The 13,715-nt window shown below is 42.7% G+C and overlaps 1 protein-coding gene across 1 annotated transcript in view; it reads left to right on the top strand.

The window, feature by feature from the left end:
• The window catches only part of TRABD2B (TraB domain containing 2B), a gene marked incomplete at its 3' end in the record, with an annotated part of 274,442 nt that overhangs the window by 164,951 nt on the left and 95,776 nt on the right, over positions 1-13,715 (top strand). Inside the window, exon 4 of the mRNA XM_084290816.1 lies at positions 4,509-4,683. Coding sequence (XP_084146942.1) covers positions 4,509-4,683 — 175 coding nt within the window. The remainder of the gene's footprint in view (positions 1-4,508; positions 4,684-13,715) is intronic.

Here is a 13,715-nt window from a genome sequence, read left to right on the forward strand (position 1 = left end):
ATAGATCTTGAGATACGGCTGATACATTTTTTCTAAGCTAAAGTATGTTGTTAGCTCTTATGCTAATGATTGCAGCAGAATCCCAGCCTCCTTCCACAAAGTATTTGTGGGAAGAGAGGTTACCGCTAAGCGTCATCTTTGATTTTGGATCTTGCTTTGGGTCCTGTCTTCTCCAAGTAGATTCAGCCAGTGCCTTGTATGTAACATCTGTTCTCAGGTCGGAAAGTCTTGCTGTCCCCATTTTACAGATGGGCTTTTGAGAGACAGGAGGAATAATGCCAAATGCTTCAAAGATACTTAGTGGAGGTTAAGTGCTGAGTTTGCTTTGAAGGTCTAAACCCAAATGACAAGTTTGTGATCATGCATGAGATTTGTATTGCCCATGGGAACAGACCCATTTTTTCAGGATAGTGTCATAACCACTCCACAACCCTTCCTCTTTCTTCTTCCTAAAGCTCCTACTGACTTCAAAGGTGAAGAATTATGGCCCGCATCCCACAGCACTGTAAGCTCGGACATGTGTGCAGACCTTTACCCACACATATATTCCATCAGGGATACTGACTCAAGTAAAATTACACAGACTTTGGGGGGGGGTATTTCTGCAAGACTGGGACTTACCCTCTTTTAGTGCTCATATTTCCTCCTTTAACTTCGAAAGCTTGACTAAGAAATGCACGGTGTACCTAATGACACCAAGGGTGACACCCAATGACTAAGTCTGGAGTCCATCTATACTGCACATTGGAGAGTTATAGTCCAGGGTAAATATGAATAGAAAAAAAAAAGTTCTAGTTGCCTCAGTCAAACAAAATATTCTTCCTTTTCAATAGCTGTGAGTGAAATATATTACTGAGTTTCCATGGGAAATACGTATTTTTGTGTGTGTGTGTCTGTATGAGTTGGTTGGATTCTCAGAAAACTGCGTGGCTTGCAGAGGCTGACTACAGAACCTCTTTATCCCTTCTAACATGTATCAACTGCAAAGGGAGCCCAGGTGATGGGTTGCACTGCGCTTTTCTGCTGATACAACTCCTGCTTTCCTGGATGAACAGCAAAGTAAGAAGTTCAGATTTTTCAACAGTCCCATCATGCAGCCCACTATGCACTTGAGTACTGATAGCAGTAGTCAGCTATTATTGCAGAGGTGGTCAGTCCCTTGCCCATTAGCACAGTGAATGTTTCATCCATTCACGCAGCTCAAAATGACAAATACCTACCTTTAAATATTAAAAATAATTCTTACACTGATTTGAAAGAAAATTATTTGATGAAATGGACGGGGAAGGTGCATCCCTTTGGTGTGTTCATCAGCCTATTCTTTTAAAACAACAAATTTTCTTCCTCCCCTCCCCCAAAAAACATTAAATCCCGACTGCGGTTAACAGCTTCCTAATTGCATGCGACTGTTTCTTGACTTCCTGATCCCTGTCTGGTAGTTAGGAATCCAAAGGGTTTCTTAAATCAACAGGAGCAGCTGCCTCCTTGAAGCCAGGCATGGTGTATGTCACCGGCTGTGGAAAGGAGCGGCGATACAGGGAGGAGCGGAGGTGATTAATGGGGCCAGTGTCGTAGCTCAGAGTGTGGTTGCACTACTGTGTACGGCCGTACTTACTTCAATCATTTATCTTCCAGCCTCTGCCACACACACGCACAAACATACACAGGCGCGGTCAGTTTTTTGCCAGTGATGGAGCAGTCATTGGAAATACAGGAACGCACAAGGTGCAGAGGGATCCCTAGCTGGTGATGTGCCTGTGGGGTTGATGCCTTCTTTCCTCTTGTTCTTTGGACAAGCATGAGAAATGCTGACAAAACCCAGTCCTTTTTCTGAAATTTATCTCTCTGTCCTTAGCAAACTCTTTCCCACAGAAGTAATACAAAGGAAAGGAGGAAAAAAAGGCAAAAAACAAGGCAAGGAAGTGTCTCCATTTCATGGACTATATGTTAGGTTAGGTAAGGAAGGGAACCAAACTATGAGTTGAATGTGAATGTAGGACTGCAAGTGTATAATTTGTATGAGCTGAAGCCATTTGATCCCCAGTATTGCTGCTCCTGCCTTGTGCAGGTCGTCAGGCAGTGCTGTACCTTGCTCTCCCTGAAGCACTGCAGGTGATCCGAGAGCAGGTCCCCATCGGTTCCCAGCCTTCGATTCCTTTCACCCAAAACAAGGGAGAAGAGACTTCCCTTTCGTGGGTGTCCAGCTTTCAGATGTTCCCAGAAAATGTCACCTTCCATTTCGGTCCCCCAGAGCTCCCATGACTCCTGGCTCAGCTACATCATCCCCTGAAACACAGGGAATTGCAAAGCCTTGTGATGTCTGTATGGACCAACTGATTTACAGTTGTACCTTGCAAAGGTTATAGCAAGTGTAAAATGGCTATTTATTCCTCAAACGTTATTCCTACAGTAATCTCTCACTGCTTTTCACCAGGAATCAAAGCTGCTGCATCCTTTGCTATCGTAGCCAGCGATGTTTTACCCCTCTGACGCCAGCAGGTTGCTCCTGCGTCCCTTTGAGACAAGCACGGGCTCTTGCCAGACAATGAGGCAGCTTCCTTGTGCATTAACAGGAAACTGGTGTCTCCAGTTGGTCTGGCTTAATGGGACTGTTGTTACTGAGTGCTGGCAAAGGGCTAAAATGAGAACAAGGTGCAAAGAACTTGCTTGCTCTGAGGACTTTACAATATACATTGGAGAAGCCAAGCCACCCTGGAGAGCCGGGAGGAAGGAGTGACTCAGGCTAATACAATTGAATCCGTAAGGAGGAACGTGCTGTGGGAAGTAGGGTGATTTGGCAAAGCAGGTTGGGGAATCACAGTGTTTGAACCTCAAAGGTCCACCTGGTCCTCCTGGCTGGTGCAGGTACAGCAGCAGATTGCTATCAGCAGCAGTGGGACTCTTGGCTCCAGAGATGTGGTGCCCATTTCTGGCTCACCCAGCTGGGTACGGCCCTTGGTGCAAATCCAGGGCAAAGCCTGGACTTGTCCTGCTGAATAATGCATGGTGAGAAATCTCAGCTTCCCCGTCCCCCACACAAATCAGAGGAGTTGTGGCTGCAGTGAGAAAGTTTTAAGGAGAGCCACTGGGAAGGTGAAGGTTGGTTCTTTCCCTAAGACTTGCTGAAAGCTTCTGGAGGGACAATCTGAGCAACGAATGTGGGAAGAGGCAAAAGTCATTGTGGTAAAATCATGCGGCCACATGGGAGGGTAAGAGGTGGGCTGAAAAAAGAAGAGTAAAGGCAGGTTCTAAGAAAATGAGTGCAGGAATCTGGTGTAGTAGAAAACCAGAGGAAGAATTAAAGCAAAAGAGCCCTTGCATCAAGTATTTCAGCACACTGCTTGAGGGATGTTCCCCTTATGGACTGTGCTTGCAATACCATTACCACTGACTCAGATTAACACTGGAAATCCTGGAAGCTTTACATTCACCTGGGGACTCAGAAATCCAAATTGGGGTTTTGCAGCTTAAGCTGCTTTCCAGTGATGAGGCAAAGAAAATCACTGGGAGGTGCCTGGTCCTGTAAACAGTCACCAGACACTGTCCACCTACAGCACTTCTCTCTGCACTGTAGGCTCCCACGTTCTCGTGGAAGACCTTGGGCTCATTGTGTCAAAACAAATCAACTGTCCTAAAAATCAGAGACTTCTGGCTTGTGTGTCCTTTATAGCTGGGGTTTTGGCCCTTTCCTGGGTTTGCTGCCCTTGCTTGAACAACCCTAATGATGCTTTGGGTTTTCACCATGCTTCTTTGTGTGCGAACATCTCTCCTCCCAAAAGTAGGGACTAAAGGAGCACTTCTTGTGGAATTGCCTTCCTCTCCCCCAAAATATCAGGGATTTTCTAGGGACTTACATGTTGCAATTCGTGGTCTTCTCTAGTGAGATCTAATAGCATCTAAAACTGAGGGGAAGGTAAGGAGTTTTACCACATTTACATCTTTCTTTACATCAACATTTCCTACTTTTTTAAGTGTTTGGATTATTCAAAAGCAGCATATACAAGCCAAGTCTTGCAGCCCTTACTTAAGGTCAAGGTGACTTCAGCTGAGAACAGATCAGAGGACTTGTTCTGTTATTAATTACCCAATGAACTGAGTTGAAAAAGCAGAGAAGAGATTTTGGTAAGTTACCCAGGTGTAATGCCTAAAAGCTCAGTCTGCTGAAAGAATGGGGAAAAGTCAAAATGAATTTAAGTTCCATTTAGGAAACATTTGCAGCCTGCTGTTCCCTTCCGAGATGAAGAAGGGTACCAGCTACTCTGAAAAACTGCTTGTTGTTGGGGTTTTTGTTTGTTTGGTGATTTGTATATTTTTTGTACAATTCCCAGTAATCTCACATCCTCTGGTAGTTTTTTCAGCAATGTTCAGATGGCTCAAATAAGACTAGATTAAAACCTCCAGTGTTTTCGAGATTACTTAACTGTTGTCACATGTCCTTTTTGTAAGCCCATTGTCTTTAACGGAGCTTGGTGCCTCCAGCTGAGCCTGTGCCTCTCTCTCCACTGCAGGTCCCTAATTTCATCAACACGACGCTCCCACCCCACGAGCAGGTGACGGCTCAGGAGATAGACAGCTACTTCAGACAGGAGCTCATCTACAAGAGGAATGAGAGGATGGGGAAGAGAGTGATGGCACTTCTGAGGGAGAATGCAGACAAGAGCTTCTTCTTTGCCTTTGGAGCAGGTACAGCAGTGCTTGGTTTTATTTGGGTATTGTGATTAGAAATAAAGTGGTTTGAATGCTTTGGGGTTCTTCTTCTGGTCATGCAGGAAGCCTTCTCAGGGGATTTGCAGAAAGGCTTTTTTCTGTATAAACCTGGTTCTAAAAAATGAAGTGATCTGCTGCAGGAGGTGGGCCTGGGTCTATCTGAGTTGTGATAAGGCTGTGCTTTCTGTCAGTGTGTTTTGGTAGAGCAGTGAAGCTGTTAATACTTCTCACAGCATTGTGTTTGTTCCCTTCCTCACTCAAACCTCTTGGCTTCTTAGGTTGTGTTTGCATCATGGTTGTGTTGGTGGCAGTGGGTGTGGGGTGCTTGAGGAGCCTTTGAATTTGCAAGGTCAGGTACTGATGGCAGGGAGTCTGGGGGAACACAAACCTTGCAGTGACAAGGCACCAGCATGTGGCTCTGGGTCCTGGGCTGGTGTTTCAAACCTTCTGGGGTTTCTGTTCCATGTGTTTCTTGATGTGACTTAGATGCTTTGGTGTGCTGGAAAAGATTGGATGCTTCTGAGCTTTGTACAAGTCTATGATTTACATGTATAGCTAAACAGCAGCATTTTAAGTCTCTAAGTAACACTCCACTGCATCCCTCTGCCTGTTTTAATTTTCTCCATGGAGAGCGCAGAAAGAAAATGTCTCTAGAACTTCTGTACATCTGCAACAACACACACAACTGTCCCGTCTCTCTTTTTAATTATTTACCCTTTCAAATGGAATTCACATTTCTGTGTGATAAGAGCATAAATAATAACTGCTCAGGCCCCTGCTCAGCAGAATCCTGAGTGCCGGCTTCAGTGGTTCTTTAAACTGTCCTGACTTCAAGGCAGTTTGAGATTTCCATGCTGAGAACTGATCTGCTCCTCCTGCTCCATCTCGCTAACTATTTCTCATTTTTGACAGAACTTTGCTTCTCATCCCATGGCTCTCACTGTGAACTCTGGCAACGACTTGCCTCTTGCTACTCACTTTGGTGGGAATTCTGATTAAAGACTGCAGGCTTTAGTACAGATAGATGCATTTTGATGTATTTATTTTTTGAGTGGATCCAGACTGAATTTTCCCAAGCCTATTTAATCTCAAGCTTGCCCGATATTTCTGTATGAGGAGTCTTGCTCATCTGTTTTTACAGTAGGAAAATGTGTCATTATGGTTTATAATTGGAAAGGGACTAAATCTGAGAAGAAAAAAAAAAAAAGCTTGTCTAATCTGTGGAGCTAGGTTTATTGGAGGTTATAGTATGTGATGGGTCTGATGGAGTCTCCAGTTCAGGAAGTCCCTAAGCAGGTAACTCCTGGAGCTAGGAGGACAAACTGGGCACCGCTGTGTGTGGGGTTTGGGCTTTCAACTCCTATCGACATCTGAGAGCAGCTACCCGAAACAGCCAGGCAGCTCCACTTCCGAAAGCTGCTTATAAAGAGCAAGTCCCATTCTATCTCGTAGTGTCCTTTTTGGCTACGCTGGAAAAAGCTTTGTCACTGGATTGTTTCATTTTTCCAGCACAGACTGTAACAAGACAGAGCAGATGCATGTGGCAGAATTTATTGGAAACCAGGGTGGGGGAGAGGCTGAGGAAAGCTTTTTGTTTTGGGTGCTTTGTTCCACCATCCCTTTGGCCTTTCTCACTAAAGCAGTCCCTCCCTGCAGGCCATCCGTACTTTAAGTACAATTAATGCCTCCTCTCTTCTCCAGAGTTTTTTCTTCATGCCGTAAGTACTGAGAAAATTATTAATTCTTCAGTGCCAAAACTTTTATGTGGCCTAAGTGCAAGCAAGTTCATTTTCTATTATGATTCAAAAGCCGTCTTTGTCCTGAAGGTATAATTGTGAGTGACTTTTAAAAAAAAAAAAAAAAAAAAGGCATTTTATATTCTTATATCTACCTCTTGATTTTTAAGTGTTTTTTTTTTTATGTGCTTTGGACACAAATTCAAGCTGTTTTCCAGGTCCTTGAGGGTTTGTTTTTGTTTTTTGTTTTTGTTTTTTTATGTATAAAAAATGGTGTTCTTGATGAAAGTTCAGGCTTTCACATATTCCCATGAACTCTTAAGTGCAAAATTTTAGAAATACACCTTTGATTAGGACAGGCATGAGAGAGCCCTGCTGGAATGTGCTTACTCTTGGAATAGTGCAAGAACTTATTTCACTTTGTTTGAAAACTGGTGTATTTAAGGCTGATGGGATAGAAGAACGCTAATTAGGGAAACAGTATTCTGGATGAAGTACCCCCAAAGGGTTTTCTTCTTATGTTAAACATGATCTTTTTATTAAAACATATATTTTAAGGATATTGGAGTTTATATAATTCAATTCTCATTTGTTTCGAGGTATACTGGTTTCCAAATTTCATAATTTCAGTCGTGGTTTCTGGGAAGGGAAAAACTGGATAAAACTGTGCTGACAAATAAAATTAGGAAAACAAAATGTTTCCCTAAACATGAAACTTTCTCCTGCTACGTGAAAATAACTCTGGAAAAGCTTCAGCAAATGCAGTGTTGTGGTCTTGGGCTGCTGTAAGGTGACTTGCTTGGCCTTGGTGTCATCCTGTGTACACCTGGGGACAGGGTCCCACTCTGAAAATCACCCTCCAGAGGCAGGGTGCTGCACAGTTCATCCGATGGTGTCACAAGATGAGTGATTCCTTGTAGAAAGAGTATGCTGGAGCAAGAATGTGGTGTCCCTGTTAAACTCTTGCTGTGTGCCACACAGAGCTGAGCTGCAGAGACATCAGGGTGCGCCGCAGGGGATGTGCTTTAGGGTGTCTGGTTTGTGAGTGAGCACAAGGCCAGGAAACATCGAGCACACAAGTACTGGGGATGAAGGAGTTGTAAGGGGAGAGGTAGTTGAATATCCAAACAAGATGAGATTAAAACAGGTTTTAGATCCATGAGATGAAGTCAAACCTTTTTACTCTGCTGAAAGGTTTTTGCTCTATTCAGAAATATTAAAACAACAACAAAAATGCTCAATTTTAGCTTGAGCTTTTCGGTTTTCTGACTTTATTTTAAATAGAAGGAACACTTTTCAATAGACTCCCACTTCTACCCTTCCATAGCATTACTCATACTCTAAATAAATTGGAACAGGTCAAACTTTCAATTTATTCCTTTATAAAACACAAGTGAAAATGTCCATTTACTCTTTCCATTTTTTACTTCTTTCTCCTCTCCAAGAAAAATACAGGATTTGGATAAAATGGGACACAATTCTATACCCAGTTCTGTACACCTCATTCTTCTCCTGCCAGAGTTTACCATGGTCTGGCTTAATGTGAAAATCTCACCATGCCTATATGCACACTAACTGTACTCTAGTAAAGAAATGGCATTTATTGTTTGTGCAGTTAAATGATATTTTTCAGGTAACAGGCATGTTAATTTTTCTCTCTGAATGAGCTGAAGTGGTTAAATAGGGTACTTCTGAACAGGGAAAAAAAAAAATGATTTTTCTGCTTGCTTTTTTGTTTTGAAAATCCATCATGGACTGTTAGGAATTATTGATCAGTGAAGCCCCTCAGCCCTGATATATCCATGCGATTAATAAAGGTCCATTTACAGTCAAGAAACAGAGACACTGCCAAGAGCACATGGGCTGTTAAAAAGAGTTAATATTTTGGCAACTAAGACTATACACATGAAGTCAATGTTTAAGAAAAAATCACTCTGGTTTATTTCATTTTTATGGGCAAATAATTTTCAAGTAACACTTATGATAACAGATGGATAAATTTATGTCTGCAGTTAATTTGAACGATAATTTCCTTAGGATGTTTTACTTAGTTGCATTTCTCTTTCTTTTATGAGAGCTGTCAGTTTTGTAACTGAGAGCTGGATTTATTGCTTCAGAAATTCGGATGCTGCTCCAGTTCATGATGTTTATTAGCAGCCAAGTCAGTAGGCTTTAAGATGTTGGTTTTTTTTTTGGTTGGTTGTTTTGTTTGTTTGTCTGGAAAAAAGCTATTTTTCTGTGCTGAACTGTAAGCACCATAGTGGCTCCCATGGCAAGAGGGGAATCAAGCTGTATCTGGGGCTCAGTCCTGTGGCAGAGGACAGTTTTTGTGTTCCCAATCTGCCAGGTCTGTGCAGCCCCCTCCATCCCTGGTGTGTCGGAAGAGCATGCCTGGGATTTCCACAGCTCCTGGTAAAATCTGTGTACTGCCAGAACTCTCCACTTGACAAAACCAGGCCTCTTTCGTTCAGATGTTAACAGAGGTGGCTGAGATTAGGCTTAGATTTCTGAGATGTTCTGTAAGAGAAAAGATTGGGGCTCTGCTGATGTCTACATGCTCCCATAAAAGCAGAGGAATAACTCTTCTGGTGTTCCTACTTCAGTGGTTTTGATTGTTTCTATTCAGGAAAGGTGAATTCCTTCCCCATTCCGCTGAGGTTTTTCTCCGCCAGTGTTAGGCTGGCAGCATCATCAGTAATGAGTCTGTTGTAAACTAGATGGTTAAAAATAATGTAATGCATGGTCTCCAAAGCCTTTTGCAATGCTATCTGGTCAGAATGTTAAATGCTATCTGGGACACAGAAGTGTGTTACAAGTCTTGTGGCTGTGTTTTCACTTGCTGGAGAAAGCAATTGCTGAGCTTCTCTAAAGGATGGAAGTGGTGTGAGAGCACAGGAGAATGCAAAACCTCCTGTCCCTAATCCTCAGCTCCAGCTTTCTCACTGCTCTCTACAGAGGGTTCCCAAGAGGAATTTCATCACACCTCATCATAGATACAGAAGATACCAAAGGCAGGGACAGATCCACCTCTCACCTTCTAAAGCAGAGTGAGAAGGTGGCTCAGGTCATGCGTGGTCTGGATCACTACAGTGATGTGCTTATTTTTCTCCGTAAGCTAAAGAGAACCTGGGGAGACAGCTACAGGTGATGTAGCTGTTCTGAACATTAAAATAAATAAAATAACGATGGCCATCACTGAGATGGAAGGTGGTGGATGTTAAATTTGTGTGAGAGGAAAGATGGGGAGAGGTGGGAATCTTTGTTATGGGAAACTACAATTCTGTTCAGTAGTTTAGGAAAAGGAATGAAGTGATGGATACTATAGACAGCTTAAACACAAAAAATTAAAATCCAGAGGGCCTTTCTGAAAGCTGTTAGCACCTGCCACAAGATCTGGCACTCAGGTTCACATATGTTACTTGAAAGTGATTTTTCAAAGGAGAAATGCCTTGAGGCTGCCGTGCAACTGCACACTGAGGACTGGGGATTTACAGACTTTGAATATGCAAATAGGTGTCTTGCACTCCGCACTGATGAAATATTGCATGCAAATCAGACACAAAGCTGCACCCACTTTTGTGCCATTGGGAGCTAACTCGGCCTCACATCAGAGGCCCAGTCCTCCTTTCTCCAGAAATTGTGTAGCTCTTTTCATTGCTGTTCTTCGTCTTGGATCCTCTATAGGACAAGGGAGGGAGAAATTAAAAATAATAATAATAAAAAAAAAACAAAACACCATACACTCGCAGGCTGGAATATAAAGGGACTTTATCCCCAGGGTCAGACGTCCTGGTCCAGCACTGATTAGTGGTGCTACTGACATCACTAGTGCAGTTCATCAGCGGGCTGTCTCGGTGGAACAAGAAGTTGGCGACCAGGAGATTGAACTTGGCGAGCCTACAAAAGAGGAAAAAAAGGGTGAATTAACAGTCTGCAGATGCTAGAACTCCCTTTGCTCGTGTTTATTTGGGCATCCAGATGCTTGTAGTGAGGTCGGCCTGTTTTTGTGTAAGGACGTTTTAACGTTAATTTTTAAGGTAAAGTATCGCTGCTTTTAAAAATATGCTTTAATGCTAATTTTGACCAAAAACATGTAATTGATTTGTTTAAAAGTCTGTATTAAATAGGCAGGGTCTGATTCCCTTTTCAGACACTGTTGTAAATCCGGAGTTACTCCACTGGGGAACCGCTTGTTCCAAGTGCAAATCCAGCCTGTAGCCTTTTTAAAATAAAATAAAATAAAAAAAAAAAAAGCCACACAACTTCAGCAGAACTTTATGCACATTGATCTGGTATCATATGGAAGTTTGGAAATCTCTGAATATTTTCTTTTCACCTGAAGCTTAAATTGGCACAGAGAGAGAACCTGAGCTAGGGAAGCCAAAATAAACCTGCCTCCACTACCTTATTGTGAAAAGGGAAGTGCCATTGTGAAGGCTGATGCCTGTAATCCTGATCTGAGGAAAAACTCCTGCTGTGCAACAAGATATTAATCATAGAAATGCTATACAGTATACGTGATGTTTAGCTATCTTGAGGCTGCTGTCGCCTGTACCAACAAAGGAAGGTAGGATACCTAGCAAGTGAAAGAACAGATTTATGTCACCGGGCATGTACTTTGCTTGGGTGTCACCACCAAAGCTGCTGAGGGAAGCTCAGCCAGCCCTGGACTCCCTCTGGTCTGCTGGAGAATTCCTCATGCTCAGCAGGGAGTCCTGCCTGGCTGCTTCTCTTCATTGCTCCCAATGAAGTAGATTGCAGCCCAAAATCCAGGCCTTCGTGTTTGCTAGTTGCAGGTATTTAAGTAAATGGTAAATGCAAATAAAATAGGCCTTGAAAAGTGCAGTGTATGCATTTACCATCTCTGGCGTAATTGTTCCCAGGATGAATGGGAAAACTTGCCTGTGCACAGTAGGATTTTGCTTTAAAGAAACGTGTATGTTAATGTCAGGTCCTCTGGGTCCCTGACATTTTCATATCGTATTTATTATTACATCTGTGCCAAGTTCTACTGTATAAGTCTAATTCTGCCTGTCTGTTGTCAAAGAAAAGAAAGCTATATTGGCCCCTTCTGTCCTATAATATAGAGATTTTGGCTATGCCCTAGCTGTATTTCTCCTCAAAATTTGAGATGTAAAAATGTAGACATAATTCAGGAAAATCTCTTATTGGAACTGCAAATAATCATGGGAGATTTACACCCAGGCTTAAGCACTCTGCTGAACAGGAATGGGCTTAAACATGGGATGAAATGTTCTCCCCCCCAACCCTTAGCCATATGCAAGAACTTTCTGTGGATCTATAGGCCACCCTGTAAGCTCTCAGGAGACCAGCAGAGGTCCCATATAATTCTAGATTTCATAGCAGGGGTGTTGAAATCAATATATGGATGCCAGACCGTTCATCACTTTCCATCCCAAAACAGTCTCATCAGAAAGTTCCCAACCAGATCCAACAGCACTGTTAGCGAGATCTGTAAAAGGCTATGTGGAGAACCCCAAGGCTGGCAGTGTTCCTCCTACCACTGAGATTTCTGTGGGATGCTAGTGTGAAAAGGAAAATAGGATACAGATGGCAAAAGATCCAAGGATCTCGCCTCTGCAGTGATTATCCCAGCTGGTAGCACAGATTTAAGATGTTACTGCACCCAAATGCACTTCCAGTCACCCAGCTGTGCGGTGGTGTCCCAGAGCAGAAGGAAATCTGGCAACTCAGCTGCTGAAGTTCAGAACCCTGTGTGTTAGCATAAATCCTTCATTAGTGTCTCATATTAACACAGACTGACAGGGTTGATGTGGGTTCATGTTCCCTCCTGCCTGGAGGAGCAGCACTGCCCAAAGGCAACCTAGACCACCATAGTTATGTCCCCTAAAGCTCCTCGGTCAGGAGGAGCTTTGTACTTCTGAATACTTTGTACTTCTGTATTTTGTACTGCTGAGCTTCTACAGCTTCAAGGCATTTCTGATCAGTGTTAGGGGCGAGTTGTAGGAGAACTGTGCGTGGAGGAAGTACCGGCGATCATCTTGATGGATTGCAAAGACAGGGCACGAATGCTGCTAGAGTTAGTTGTTCTGCAAAAGATACAGAACTGAAATCCTTAAAAAGCCTGGCTGTAAATTATGTGGATTTTTTTGAGAATTTTTACTGGTATGGAAACTGGGACTGGAAATCTCATTAAAGTGGGCGTTCTTGAGAGAGTTCCAGGATTTCTTGGTCATGGTTATGCCAGGAATACCATCAGAGCAAACTTGCTGAGAAAGGATTTATGGATTTGGGATCAGATCCTATTCTCACTGAATTAATGGGACTTCTGCAGCTGACATCAAGGTGACTGGCATATGCACCTGGATGAGACAATATTTATTTGTCATTCCAGTGCTTTAATCTAGGCTGTTACTTTCACATTACTGGAAGACACCCATACCCTCTCTCTCTTTTTAAGCCTATTAAATTCCTGTTCCATTGTTGTTTTCTCTGGTAGATCACAAGAGACGTGTCAAGGAAAAGAAAACGTGTGCACTATACATCTGCCCAAAAAAAATATTTAAATATCAGAAACGTAAAGTGAAGATAGAGTTACTTAGAGAGGCAGAGGGGAAATAATTAGAGCGCCAGCCAGCCAGAAGAGATGTCATAAACTTCAGTTATTCACCCCTCATAGATGTTGAAAACAAACTCTGCCACTGTTCACCCATTTTATAGTGGTGTGTAGAAAGCAGCAGACAAAATTTTGTGGACTAGACCACAAAATTTTGCCACTAGACCAATTTTGTGGACAAAATTGGTCTAGTGGCAACTACAACTGGGCTCAAGCCCAAGTCCAATAGCTGAGCTGCCATCTAAAACTGGAAGAAGATCGGATTCATTCTTGAATCTCGGATCCCTTTCTGGTCTGTGTAATAGACCTAATGAAATGTGAGTCAGGTCTAGACTGGTAGGGAGAGAGAAGCAACTCCAATCCATGGAAAATGTTCATGTTTCAGATTTGTAATTAACCTTTTTAAAAAACAAACTTAAGAATATAAAAGGTCTTAACACAAGTAGAGAATACTGGAGTGAGTGCTGGTTTTGGTAGAAGCTTCAGAGCTGTGGCCACTGCAAATCTGCAGGTGACTGGCTAGGAGGTAGTGCTGGATTTCTTGCAGTTGGTAGACCAATTATCTAGAGCTGTGAACTAACTTTTTTTAAATAAAAAAGATGTCTTCAGAACTACCAGCCTTTACTCCTATTGACTTCCAGACAGGCGATAAGAAAGGGGAGGCAGGTGAATAA

This window comes from Netta rufina (genome assembly GCF_964035555.1).
Source record: "Netta rufina genome assembly, chromosome: 8".
Classification (NCBI taxonomy): Eukaryota; Metazoa; Chordata; class Aves; order Anseriformes; family Anatidae; genus Netta; species Netta rufina.